The sequence below is a fragment of the Triticum aestivum genome, chromosome 2A, assembly GCF_018294505.1.
Source record: "Triticum aestivum cultivar Chinese Spring chromosome 2A, IWGSC CS RefSeq v2.1, whole genome shotgun sequence".
In the NCBI taxonomy this organism is placed as follows: domain Eukaryota; kingdom Viridiplantae; phylum Streptophyta; class Magnoliopsida; order Poales; family Poaceae; genus Triticum; species Triticum aestivum.
The window spans coordinates 622,754,649-622,768,635 of NC_057797.1; the positions used below are offsets into that span (position 1 = coordinate 622,754,649).

Consider the following 13,987-nt stretch of genomic DNA (forward strand, 5'->3'; position numbering starts at 1 on the left):
TGCAATGACCTAAGTCATTGACTGACCATGGCAGTACGAAGCACGCAGTGACCAGTGAACAAGCCACCGTCATCTCCGGATAGGCTCCCATCGGCACCCCCACACGACGTCCTGACCAGTAACCACCTACCAAAAACGAAACTGCCTTGCGTACGATATTTTCACCCATACGATTTTGTACGACAAGACACAGGCCGGCCTGTTCCCAACGTTTGGGCCCACTACAAACTCACCCCGCTAACCCAAATAATTTACCACCACCACCTCTCCCTAACCTTCTCACTTCTTTACCGCCGCAAAATCCTCCTTCTCCTAAGCTTTTCTTCCCCCTCCCTCCGTTTTTAAACAAGCTCACCTCGCCGCACACCCCAAAAGCCTAGAGCCAAAACCCAAGCAGAGCAGACTACACACACAAGCGCTTCCACACAGAAGCAGCCGTGGCCATGGCCATGGCACTGCTCCTCCTTGCCACGGCGGCGTCGGCGGCGGTCGCCGGAGCCTCCTGGAGCCCGCGGCCAGAGGGCGACCTCGTCACCGGTCTCCCCGGGCAACCAGAGGTCGGGTTCAAGCACTACGCCGGCTACGTCGACGTCGGAACGGGCGGCGACAAGGCGCTCTTCTACTGGTTCTTCGAGGCCGAGAAGGAGCCGGAGAAGAAGCCCCTCGTGCTGTGGCTCAACGGAGGTACGCACGCACGTCCTCATCCCTAGCTCCGCAGATCTCTCGATTGCTGCCCACTCGTGATTCCTGCTTTCGCTTTCAGTGTTCCATGACGAACATTTCGATAATTTTAGCCTACTCGCGTAGCGGTGTCATGCGAAAAATGCAGGCGCAGAGTCCGGCCGTCGGTTGCAAACTCGCTAACCTACGCTAATTTTCCGGCACGGCACAGTGAGGCTCTTCAGTTTTCAGTTTCTAACTTGCTCATAACGTATTGCTACCAGCTTGTTTCTAGCAACATGTAGTAGCCTTTGGTTGATGTGCTCTTCCATTCTCCATCTTGTTCATTTCCTGCGCATCCATCCAAGTGTGCTGCTCATTTGGCAAGTCCTATTCGGAGAAGCTCGCTGGAGCCCTGCAGGCAGGTTCATTGCAGGGCCGCGTGGCCACCCTGTCTGTGGCGACGGAGGAATGGCGCTTTCCTTCCGGCAATAAAAGCTCAAAGGCAAAGGCGCCAGAATCCATCCACAGGGAAGGAGGCGAGGCATGCACTCAGATTCAGAGCAGCAGCAGGGAGGGGAGAGCATAGCATAGGCTCGCGGCGCAGAGGGAAAGACGCTGCAAAAGATGGCAAAAGGAGAAAAGAAGGCTCTCGAGGCAGCGCTACAGGAGAGCAGATCCTGTTCCTGCCCTGCCCTGGAGGCCCGGAAGAAGCTTGGCCTGCGCCGACGGACAGAGCTCGAGGGCCATGGCGAGGGGGCCATGGCTCTAGAGGGAAGATGGGCAAATGGGGCACCCCACCGTGGGACTGGGACCTGCATTAAACCAAAAATTAAAGATTGTACTCATATCAGAAATGCCCTTGGATCCTTGCGGATTTACAAAGGTTAATAATTCCTGAGCCTCTGCTGCGGCGTGAGCATGTGTTTCTTCAGAGCCACTGCGAGAATATCTCGTAAGCGTTACGGCCTGATGTTACATCTTTGTCCCGGTATCCAGCACGTGCTGCTGCCATAGCTGCCAGGCGATAATCTTTTCTACGAGGATACTACTCAGGAGTCAGGAACGTGGATATGCATGCAAGGAGATTTTTCCCTAGGATAAAGAAACGGTGAGGGGAAAAAATGTGGAAAATCAGTCCGTTAGCTGCATGGAAGTGCGAGTCTTCGCCGCTTTGACGGGTAGGGTAGTCGGCAAATCAGCTGTCTCATCCCCCTGTCCTCGCCTTTGCGTCTGATTGCTCAGTAGGAACTGAACAGTAGTGTCATTTTAGCACAGCACCTAGACTAAACAATTCGACAGGCCATCCATCTCGCACCAGCCAGTGGATAAGACTGTCAACATATGTCCACAGCAGTCGACTGATCTGCAGTCGCCTCTTTACAACTGAATTATCTGACGGAACGAAACACGAAAGATAATAAATCCTTGTGTGATCACTGTATACCGTGCAATTGCAGGGCCGGGATGCTCGTCCATCGCCTACGGCGCGGCCCAGGAGCTGGGCCCGTTCCTGGTCAGGGGCTACGGCGCCAACCTCACCCGCAACGCCTACGCGTGGAACAAAGGCAACCACAGTGCCACTTCTCGCTGAACTCCATGAAGAGAAACGTCTGATCGCGTACGTACCTCCAAATTTTCACACTGTGCCGTTTGATTTTCAGCCGTGAACCTGCTGTTCCTGGAGGCGCCGGTGGGCGTGGGGTTCTCCTACACCAACGAGACGGCGGACCTGGGCCGCCTCGGCGACCGCGTGACGGCGCAGGACTCGCACACCTTCCTCCTCAACTGGCTCGCCAAGTTCCCCGAGTTCAAGGGCCGCGACTTCTACATCGCCGGAGAGAGCTACGCCGGTACGTACTATACTTTGTACGGGCCCTGGGTCTGAAGGACCAGCAGTGCTAAACACATCTTACATTATGAGATGGAGGAAGTGCTGCGTCGTAATCTGTGGGTAAAGATGATCTGCTGATGAAGCTGCCGTGATCTGCTTTGCTGCAGGGCACTACGTCCCACAGCTCGCAGATCTCATCTACGAGGGGAACAAAGCGGCGGGCAGAGGCAGGATCATCAACCTCAAAGGTTTCATGGTAAGCTCCACCCCGAAAGGGTAACTGGTCCATCTTGTTATGCCTGCAATCATGCCATTAGGATTGCCAAGTGGCACGTGAAACAGCTTCCATACTCGCGTGCCTACGATCATAGTTAGTTAGTGAGTGGCCAAGAAAGATAAAGAGGAAAAGGTAAAAAAGAGCGTGATAGGAGTGAAAAGATTCAGTGCCGCGGAAAGAAGATTATTCCAAAGATGGCCACGAGCGTGCCTACGGATCTCCACTACGTAGTATCTTTGCTCGCTTTAGCTCGCGGCCAACTGCCTGTGCCAAGCCCTTTCTACCCGCGGTAATAATTCCACGCATGCATCGCGCGCACCTGCGAACGTATCCGCTTTTGTACTTGAGCCTGCGACGATTTCACCTGCGCCGTTGTTCGTTCGTGCGTTTTTTCCCATGCTTTTCTGGTGTGGATTACAGTAATTGATTCAGAGGTGATTGGATCGGATTGTCACAGATTGGCAACGCGGTGCTGAACGACGAGACGGACCAGCTGGGCATGGTGGAGTACGCGTGGAGCCACGCCATCATCTCCGACGAGCTGCACTCGGCGGTGACGCGGGAGTGCGACTCCTTCAAGGAGGAGGCCGACGGCGGCAGGCCCGGCAAGGGCTGCTCCTCCGCCGTCCGCGCCTTCATGGGCGCCTTCGACGACATCGACATCTACAGCATCTACACCCCGACGTGCCTCTCCCCCTCCGCCGCCGACGCCTCCCCGGCGCCGCGCCCGTCCAGGCTCGTCGCCGCGCCCCGCCTCTTCTCCCAGCACGTACGTCGCACTCCCTGACATCTCTGATAGAGTACAGTGTGTGCAAGAAAGAAAATAAGCGTCTTGTGGTGGTGGTGGTGCGTGCGCAGGAGGCATGGCACATGATGAGGCGTGCGCCGGCGGGGTACGACCCGTGCACGGAGGCGTACGTGAGCAGGTATTTCAACCGCCAGGACGTGCAGCGCGCGCTGCACGCCAACCGGACGGGCCTCAAGTACCCATACTCGCCTTGCAGGTTGGTGTTGGTACCCTACCCTACCCAACCCACGCTCTCTTCTCTGCTCTGCTCCGCTCTGCACGCAGTCAATACTGCACCTGCACGCTACTCTGCCTGCGATCCTTCCAGCTCGTGGGCTGCACGGCAATGTGCTTCTGCCAGTACAAATGGACCCCCGTCCACCTGCTACCAGCCATGGAGTGTAATGGCGGACGCCCCGTCCCCAGATCTGATGTTGCAACTTGCACCTGCAGGCTAAATTTCGTGTTTTGACTATTTTTTGATATCTATTCGAGATCTGACCTTTGTCTGATAAAATTTCGAGATCTGACTCTTTTGCTATCGTCAAAGTTCATGTCGGTAGGATGTTAGCGGTAGGATCTAACAACCTACCGCCAAGGTCCCTGACGATAGGGTTGCATGCCCTACCACAAAATTCTCCAAAATGTTAAACACAGTGCGTGCTCGGGTCTACCGCCAAGTAGCTTGGCGGTAGGATTGTATAGGCTACCGCCAGTATGTTTGACGGCAGAGATGTTTCCTACCGCCAAGGTCCCTGGTGATAGGCTGTTACACCCTACCGCCATGGACCCTGACAGTAGCAAAAGGGTCAGATCTTGAATTTTTTTCAAACTAGGGTCAGATCTCGAATAGGTTTCAGAAAAAGGTCAAAACATAAATTTTTGCTGCACCTGCATGCATTGCATTCATCCTTCTGTGTAGCACGCGAGTACTGCCCATGTGGTTTACCATCTACTCCGTACTACCTACCGCAAAGATGCACGGTTTCAGTATACTTATAAGCTATGTAGTACTCCCTCTGTAAACTAATATAAAAGCGTTTAGATCACTACTTTAGTATTCTAAACGCTCTTATATTAGTTTACGGAGGGAGTATGTACGTAGCCGTCAGTAACCAGACCGGACGAATTGTTTGTTTGTGGTGCAGCGCGGTGATAAGTAAATGGAACGACTCGCCGCCGACCGTACTCCCCGTCCTCAAGAAGCTCATGGCCGCCGGACTGCGCATCTGGGTCTACAGGTACTGAAAATCTTGTGAAAAACCTTCTATCCGAAACTATGGCAATTTAAACTTTTAGATGCAGCGGCGACACGGACGGGAGGGTGCCGGTGACGTCGACGCGGTACAGCGTGAACGCGATGAAGCTGCGGGCGCGGGCGAGGGGCGGGTGGAGGGCGTGGTTCTACCGGCAGCAGGTGGGCGGGTGGGCGGTGGAGTACGAGGAGGGGCTGACGCTGGTGACGGTGCGCGGCGCCGGGCACCAGGTGCCGCTCTTCGCGCCCGGCCGCTCGCTCGCCATGCTCTACCACTTCCTCCGGGGCCAGCCCCTGCCGCCGGCCTCCACCCCACGCTAGCGCAAGTGTGTGTGTGGTCCATTCTTCTGCTCAGCAAAGCTACAAGCAAGTGCTTCATACGTAGTTGCTAAAAAAAGTGCTTCATTGGGTAGCGTTGTTGTATGCCTATAACAGATGTGGCGATATCAATGTGGGATTTTCATGGGAAGCTAAAAGTGTATTTTACCGGAACTGTCGAGCATTGCCGTATATCAGTTTATTACCAGCCATAAGAACAACTCTAGCTGATCTGTAAAACCTGGCCGGCCCGTATAACTCCGGGCGTTTTACGCGATTTGCTTTTTTTTCGGCTCGAGCATATCCGATAAAAAAGGCCTGACTAGTAAATTTTTATATGCGGCCCGTATATTCTCCTCGTCTTACCACTCGCATCCGGCATTTCCCCCACCCGCCTCCGCCGCAATCCTACCAACTCCGGCAACCAACCCTCCCTCCTTTGGCGCCTGATTCCCGCACGCACATGCTTTTAGAGCAGATCCATGGCTAGCGAAGGTCGCGGGCATGGGGGCCACAACGGCTCACCGCGGCACTAGCGCCCCCGGCACGACGCCGAGCCGGCTGCTTCAACCGGCCTGCGGTCGAGCCGGGGCGCTCGAAGCAGGCCAGAGAGCGTGGAACAAGTTCAACGAGATTGGGGACGCGCTTTGGCCCATCACAAAGGGTCTCCACGAGGCGGAGATCGACCTCCACGCCCCGAAGGAGGCAGTGGCGGCCTGTAAGGACAACGTCAACACGCAGCTCGTGGTGGTGAAGGAGGGGGTACAAGTACAACCTCGTGTGTGTCCTCTACAAGTCGGTGACCGATCGAGTTCTACCTAAACATGAAGCCCTAAACTAGTTTAGATTAGGCTAAGGAGATTTCGAGAAGACTCGGCTTGGGCAAGATCATTGTTAAAGCTTGCGAAGTTGATCGTGTGGGTGAGGCTGATTTGAAATATTTGTTAGACATGCCAAACCAGGATTTATCTATAATGGGGTTTCAGAATATTCGGGAGATGATTGCCATTACGTCATGTCATTTGTGATGGGAAGGGCGCAAACTAGTGCATAAAGAGAGCATTCAAGATGGCAAACAGATTTCAATGGGGATACAAGCTCTTACGGCTAATTATGTTGTTGCATGTGGGGGGGGGGGGGGGGGGAGTTGGATTTACTGGCGGGGAGATTTGTGAAACAGGGTACGGCTGGCTGTTCTAAGGAACGATGAAGGTGATTTTGTTACATGAGGTTTTTGAAAAATAAATCATTAGGGCTCGTGGTTGGATTCGCCGCCGGGGGGATTTGTGAAACAGGGTACGGCATGGGCTACTCTGAGGAACGATGAAGGTAATTTTATTGCAGGAGGTTTTTGAAAAATAGATCATTATGTGGACGTTCTAAAAACATAAGCTTCGGCTCGTTGTTGGATTTGCCGCCGGGGGGATTTGTGAAACATGGTACGGCGTGGGCTGTTCTGAGGAACGTTTAAGGTAATTTTATTGCAGGAGGTTTTTGAAAAATAGATCATTATGTGGATGTTTCAAAAATATAAGCTTGGGCTCTTAGATTTGGCTTATCCCTACATAAGCTTGGGCTCTTAGGCTGGTCATAGTGGGGAGTAACTTAGACTAGTAACATGCTTATGTTACTACTCTATGTTAGTACCTTCATAGTGGAGAGTAACATATATGTGGTGTCATGCAAGCCATCATTTATTAAGATGTAGACTCATTTTGCCTTGGAATGTGTTATGTTACAATAACATATTATGTTACTCCGACCATCTCTCCTCATCAAATACATGCCATGTAAGCAAATTTTTCTTGAGATGTGTTATGTTACTTGCTAAGTTACTCCCACTATGACCAGCCTTAGACTGGTCATAGTGAGGAGTAACTTAGACTAGTGTCATATGCATGATACTAGTCTAAGTTACTACCTCCATAATGCAAAGTAACATGATAGTAGTGTCATAGATGGCTTCATTTATTAGCTTGTAGACTCATCTTGTGTTGGGAAGCGCTATGTTACAATAACATATTATGTTACCACCTCACATTAAATACTTGGCACATAAGCAAAAATTTCTTAGAATATGCTATGTTACTAGCTAAGTTACTCCCACTATGACTAGCCTTAGATTTAGCCTATCCTTAGCACAACGGGCGAGATGAAATCGCCTCATCATAAATTCTAATAATCTAGACATCATTGAAACCATGAATAATGACAGACGGTCAGCAGAAGTAGCAGCGGCAGTTTTTGATAATGGCTATTTTTGAAATCGCCTCGTCATAAATTCTAATAATCTAGACATCATTGAAACCATGAATAATGACAGACGGTCAGCAGAAGTAGCAGCGGCAGTTTTTGATAATTGCTATTTTTTAGCTTGTGATTTTCTTATTTGTAGGTTTGAACATTGTAATAGAGAAGTAAATAAAGTTACCCACAAGCTTGCTAGACTACTGTTGATTGGTTTGAGGAGCCTATGAATGAAATTGTACCTTTCCTCACAAACGATGTATCTATTATATCGGTGAATAAAGTTTATATTTTATTTTAAAAAAAGGCTTTATCTACTACTCCCTTCGTCCCATGATGTAATACATTTTTTACCCTAGTGTAGTATCAAAAAACGTAGTGTCAAAAAACGTCTTACATTATGGGACAGAAGGAGTATGTTTTTAAGTTTGTACTCCCTTCATCCCACAATATAAAATCGTTTTTTAAGCTAGAATAAGTTGAAAAACAATCTTATATTATGGAGACGGAGGAGTATGTTTGAACTCCGGTGAACTAATGATGGCGTGAATTTCAAATATGTAGTATGGTTTTATAGGATCTCTAGAGTTGCTCTGAACAAGAACTTGTCACAGAAACAGAACATGGTAACATTGAATACTGAGGCTGACATGCACATGCTCGTACACGCGGCAGCCGCTGCACCGTACTGGTTTTGTGGTACACCGTAAGGTCGGTTTCCCTCTGTAAAGAAATATATTCTTTACGAAGAGAGTATCAAGAAGCTGGATATACCATAGGAAAATTCAGGATCTCGATCTAAGGAAAGCTCCAATAATGCTCAGGTTCGTTCCTAGGACCTCTTTGTATGATTTTCTCACTCACTTGCAACGACCACAATAACACAATAAGGCTGGGGAAATTCCACAACATGGCAACTTGACAATAGATATTTACCCATCATGTTAGTTGCTATCAGTACTACAAAGCCCTTGTCAACAGATAAAGCAATTATTGTTGCTTCATCTGCCCAACTAAATATTGTCTAGCCCGCTGAGGACTCAAATTGGGAGTAAAATTGACTACACCAGTTAACTGCAGAGCTCAACTGAAGGTTTTCTTCCCTTAGAAAACCAATGAGAAACAAAAGTCACAGGCTCACAGAAGCATAACAATCAGCAATGACAAACTAGCATAAAAACATGGACAAGTTATAAACTTGTTAGGCACAGTTTGCTTGACATAACCACATCCTGATTATAACAATCAGAGAAATGAACAACACCCTCAACGAAGTGGTAAGCCATCACAGAAGCAACACGTCTAGGCCTCGAGAGAAACAAGTCAGGTTTGGTGAGAGAGAAATAGTGAACCGGTGCAGTGATACATCAAAGACCACAATGGTAACATAAAATATCTCGAGACAGACATTAATACTTCAGATTTGACATAGTACAAAGAATGTAGAAGTCCTTGCACAATATCATAGGTCAAACAAAATGCATGTGCAAAGGATCAGGTATAGGAGGCTATCGCATAAGAATAATTGATTATATAGCACCATCCTAGTTGTTATGAGAACAATTAGGCATATTTCAAAAAAAAAATTAGGCAGGGAAAGTGGATGACCTTGGTTAATACTTCCTCCACTGAACCATCAACGCTCACCTTTTCCGTTATATCAACATGAGAACAAAATTCATTGTTCCAAATATCGGCCAGTTAATCGCTACTGGGTGGGTCACCTAATAGCTGATTAATTGATTTATCGGCCAATTAACTGGAAAACTCGCCATCCTTACTCAGCACCCGACAATATGGTACCAGTTACCGATATCCTGAACAGTGACAATTTGTAACATCTAATCTACAGTTCACCGCAGAAATCAAGCAGAATATGTTTGGAACTCCAGACCATAAAACTTGGTTGAACTGAACATCATGCTGGTGGCTTACACAATTTTACTAATTTAGCTGCCAAAGATTATGCAGTCTATCCTTCCACAACTGGCGGTGGCTTACATGATTTTACTACTCCCTCCGTCCCAAAATAAGTGTCTCAACTTTGTACTAACTCCGAAAACCACAAAGCCCGGTAAAAACTGAGAAAACAAAAGAAATAAAAGACAAAAACAAAAATAGGACACGAGAGCTTAGGGATAGGGACTAGAGGAACACATGCACACAAGACATCAAGGAATATCACCTAATCCAAACACAAGAGTGCCAACTGCCAAGGCCCAAGACGATCAGACGAAGCTCAAGAGCAACCGATCTAACCAGCACACACTCAAAGAGAGTCAGTCAAACCAAGCCTAGCCAAACACAAACTTTTAGATCTAACAGGAGTGCTGCAAATGTGTCATCCAGCTACAGGGCATAATTTCTGTAAACCTATAAGGTAGTCAAATATTTTGTTGTTCGAAATTTAGGTACGCCTTCAAGGTCCAAACTATGATGCATATTAAAAGTCTCTTAAGCATATTTGTGCCATGTGTATATCAAGCATAAATGGGCCAAATACTGCTGCCAGCCAGGCCAGGAAGCCTCTCATTAGATGATTTATGTCTAGTAGAAAGTGCTACTTAAGAACTGCTAAGAGGTCCTATTATGATTGGATGAACAGATGTACAGTAAACCATCTACAGACCCGTTGACCTATATTAAACTCTAATGAACCATTCAAAATTAGCATTATTTCTGATGAGCCTAAAATTCTCACACCAGATGGTCCATGCTATAGACTTGAATAAATATAAGCTATACCCAAAGCTCAAACAGACAAGGTACTGCTTACATATTACTCCAATACTGGACAATTTCGCAGGAATGTGCTCCATACGAGACACCTATTAAGGAAACAATGGATCCTCAAACTTTATTGCCAGTAACATACATATATGCTGCATAAGGATAGCACCAGGAGAATGCTAGAAATCTCTGTATATAACAGACGTGGTGCAATAACATGGCCGACTGACTACTGTGTACTCCCTCGTTCCATAATTCTTGTCATGGTTGGAACGGAGGGAGTATTAGTTAACTTATGGCTCAATTCATATGGTTTGACCTATCAAATGCAAAAGCAGTTTGTCACAATGGGTTTGTTTTCAGTGATAGGCTGCATGTTCTTCTATTATACTAGTAATATAAAGGTAAAGGTACTATTACAGATTAATGCCCTTGAAAGATAGTGGTCGTCAGTGATATATTACTAGTAGCATTGAATTAAACAATAAAGTTGTTTCTTTACAAAAGACAAACTGGACAGCATTGATTGTATGAAATTCCAACTGATGGATGACTCTTGGAATGAAATAAAATAATGAAGGAGGCAAAACTAAAATTATGGTATCAACTCATTAAATGAAATCACATACATCAACAAGGCGCAACTAAAATTATCGAACACAAGATACAAGAATCACCAATTAGAAATTTGTTTTATACCATTCCCAACTTGCTCCAATAGGCCAACAAAAAATGTGCCTACTGTTGTAAACATGCCGCATTTATCCTTTGTGTTGGGCTACCTTGATTTCAGACAAACATAACGTCAACTGTGATATGGCTATAAGTAAGCAAGCAAGGATTGCATCCATCATCAGCAGCAGATTAATGCAAGTAGCAAAACATCAGCTTAGCTAGTGATAAACCGTCTGCCGCAGAATAACAAGTTGTAACCTTATGTAAGAATTAAGCATTGAATGTTGAAATCCAACGAGACAGCTACAGGAACGCAAAAAGGATTGCACCTTGCAACCACCCATCAAGCTGGAGACGGCTCCTCTGTTCCCTTGTTTTCCCCTCCTCCGGCGTTCTTCGGCGGCTCGCTGCTCACGGCATCAGAAACGAGTGAAATTGGGCGGTGCTCGATGACCTCATCGATGAGCCCCCAGGCGTGCGCCTCCACTGGGTCCATAAACATGTCCCTCTCCATACACTGCTCGATGCGGTCGATGGCCTGGCCCGTGTGCTTGGCGTAGATCTTGTTGAGGCGGTCGCGCACCTTGAGGATCTCCTTGGCCTGGATCGCAATGTCGGAGGCCTGCCCGGAGGCACCGCCCGACGGCTGGTGGATCATAACCCGGGCGTTGGGCAGCGCGCGCCGCTCGCCGGGCGCGCCGGCGGCGAGCAGCAGCGAGCCCATGGAGGCGGCCTGGCCGATGCAGAGCGTGGTGACCGGGGAGCGGATGTACTGCATGGTGTCGTAGATCGCGAGGCCCGCGGTGACGACCCCGCCGGGGGAGTTGATGTAGAGGTGGATCGGCTTGGCGGGGTTCTCGGACTCGAGGAAGAGCAGCTGCGCGACGACGAGCGAGGCCGTGTCGTCGGCGATGGGCCCGTGGATGCAGACGATGCGCTCCTTGAGGAGGCGGGAGAAGATGTCGTAGGCGCGCTCCCCGCGGGAGGTGTGCTCGATGACCATGGGGACCAGCCCGTACTCGCGGCGCGGGGCGTGGCCCGCCGCCGGGGAGGGCGAGAAGAAGGCCCGCGGGGCGGCGGCGGAGGCGAGGCGGCGCAGCATGGCGGCGGCGCTAGGGTTTGGGGCCGGGTTTAGGGGATTGGGTCTGGTCTTGGGTCCCGGCGCGGCGAGGTGAGACCGAGACGGCGGGGTGGGAGAGGTGAGGTTGGGGTTAGGGTCAGACGAGTGGGGCCGTGGGGAAGCATGGTGGGGTCGGGAGGGGGTGGGTTCGTGGGGACGCCATTGGTGGGGGTGGCTTGTAGGTGAGAGTGAGGCTACAAAGGCTGCGAGGATGGGGGAGGAACAGGTAGGTAGTGGTGGGTTGCGATGTGTGGGGGAAAGGGTGAGGTTGTTCCTTCTTATCTGTTCAACTTGGGCCGGGCTGAGCTCTTATGGGCCCTTACCAGAAAGCTTGAGGAGACTGGAAGGAGATCTCCCATTTTTCTTTAGGATTTTTTTCCTCAAAAAAATCCCTCAATAAAAAAAACCTCAAAAAAATCTTTAGCTGTGTTCTGTGTAGACTATTCACATCTGAGTTTCTCTTTTTCGTTTCTTGATGTATGTTTCAAATTTTGATCTGAAATTTTTAGGGGTTATCTTAATATGTGTTGTGAATATGCACGATTTTTTTCAGATTTTTTCGCAATGTTTAAATTTGAATTTGGGCCGCATGTCATCGTGCATGTCACCGTAGCGCATGTCACCTGATCCCAGTCCTTTTCTTTGTGGGTTGTAGGGAAAATACTGTAGCAGTTGCTACAGTATACAAAGGGGGCCCGGGGCGCTAGGCTGGGCTGGATCCGCCCCTGAGCAGAACCAACTCCAACTCTACCTAATGACCGGCAAAGGTATTCGTACAATATAATGATTTCAGACGTGCAAGGTAATATCACAAGCTATATCAAACTGCATGATGAGTGTTGTGCTGGGATGGGGATCTGAAAACAGTTTCCCTTTATTTACAGAATCACAAAACAATCACGAAAAGAGAGTGGAAAGCATGGAACATTGGGTACTATTTTCTGAAAGCAGGTTCTACCAAGGGAACATCAGATTGCATCTAGTTTGTGGTTCTGCATATCTTGCATGTGTCCATGGACTGAAAGCAAAAGATGCAGATAAACAGAACTAAGGAACTAAGCATATTATGACATGTAACACCATTGGTAATCTCATCATTTTGGGCTGCATATACTAATGTTAGGATTGACACAATATATATAACTCAATACAAATTACAGCTTCAGCAAAATCTGTGGTGAGAGAACTAAATCAATAAGTATTCTGCTTACAAGCAACATAATGGCCGGCAAAAGTTATCTTCTGAAAAGAAACACCATCCACTCTCTTTCTGTACAAGTACAATCTGTGAAACCACTCTCCCCATACCATAAATTTGTTCTTCTCTCCATCATTACCTACAAGCACAATCCTCTTTCTTTTTGTACATCTAAAAGGTTCTAAATTCACAATCTTCTCAATCCTGCAAGAAAGAAAGGGTGGGTTCTGAACCTTTCTCTAACAAAGTCAGCTTCTACAGCTATCAAACAGGGCCTTATGATGTGGCGATGCTTAAAAAAATGTGGCTAGTTCTCATCATGAGAATCAACCAAGTCTCATCTAATTCTTAAAAAAACCTCAAAAAATCTGATTATTAAAAAAAGCCTCATCTAAATATTACACTACTTTTTTTAGGGAAAAACCCTTACACTAGCCGATTTTATGTTAACATTTACACGGATTTTTTTAATTGATCAAACAGTACAAGTGTTAGATGTAACTATAGTAATTCGGATGAGAATTAGCAAATTCCTTTTCCTTACAGAAAAAGCACACCCTTTTCGTTCATCTAAAAATAACCCACGCAACCACTCTCAACCCTATCCGCCAAGTCTCTCCCCACACCGCCGCATCGGCCTTCCTCCTCTTTCCTGTTCGATATCCTCGGCGGCGGCAAGAAGAGTGGGAACTCGTCCTTTTTTTTCCTTATGTTCTGTTCCCTAGCGACATCGGTGAGGTAGTGGCGGTGATGTCATGTCAATAAGGTGTCTTCGATCTCTACCTACCTCGATGATATTCAATCCGGTGCATGTGAAGGGCCTGCGAGAGTTTGTGTCCCTGAATATGCTGGTCTCTTGAGATCTTAGCAGTTGGTGTGTCCTTCA

General features: G+C 48.0%; 2 protein-coding genes across 3 annotated transcripts; one reads left to right on the forward strand and one right to left on the reverse strand.

Annotated features, from left to right (window-relative positions):
* Positions 1-315: 315 nt before the first annotated feature.
* LOC123189839 (serine carboxypeptidase-like 35) lies at positions 316-5,414 on the forward strand. Of its 2 annotated transcripts, none has more exons than XM_044602344.1 (8): positions 316-684; positions 2,121-2,228; positions 2,325-2,513; positions 2,662-2,750; positions 3,229-3,540; positions 3,630-3,775; positions 4,707-4,799; positions 4,858-5,414. In XM_044602344.1, exons 1-8 carry the CDS (start codon positions 444-446, stop codon positions 5,132-5,134), a joined length of 1,455 nt encoding a protein of 484 aa, XP_044458279.1. In that variant the 5' UTR covers positions 316-443; the 3' UTR covers positions 5,135-5,414. The 2 variants fall into 2 exon arrangements, with proteins under 2 accessions (XP_044458279.1, XP_044458280.1); XM_044602345.1 differs by having other exon boundaries at positions 317-684; positions 4,864-5,414.
* Positions 5,415-10,788: 5,374 nt separating this feature from the next.
* Positions 10,789-12,103, reverse strand: LOC123189840 (ATP-dependent Clp protease proteolytic subunit). The gene has a single exon (XM_044602346.1). The coding sequence runs from the start codon at positions 11,883-11,885 to the stop codon at positions 11,127-11,129; it is 759 nt and encodes a 252-aa protein (XP_044458281.1). The 5' UTR covers positions 11,886-12,103; the 3' UTR covers positions 10,789-11,126.
* Between the last annotated feature and the right edge of the window lie 1,884 nt (positions 12,104-13,987).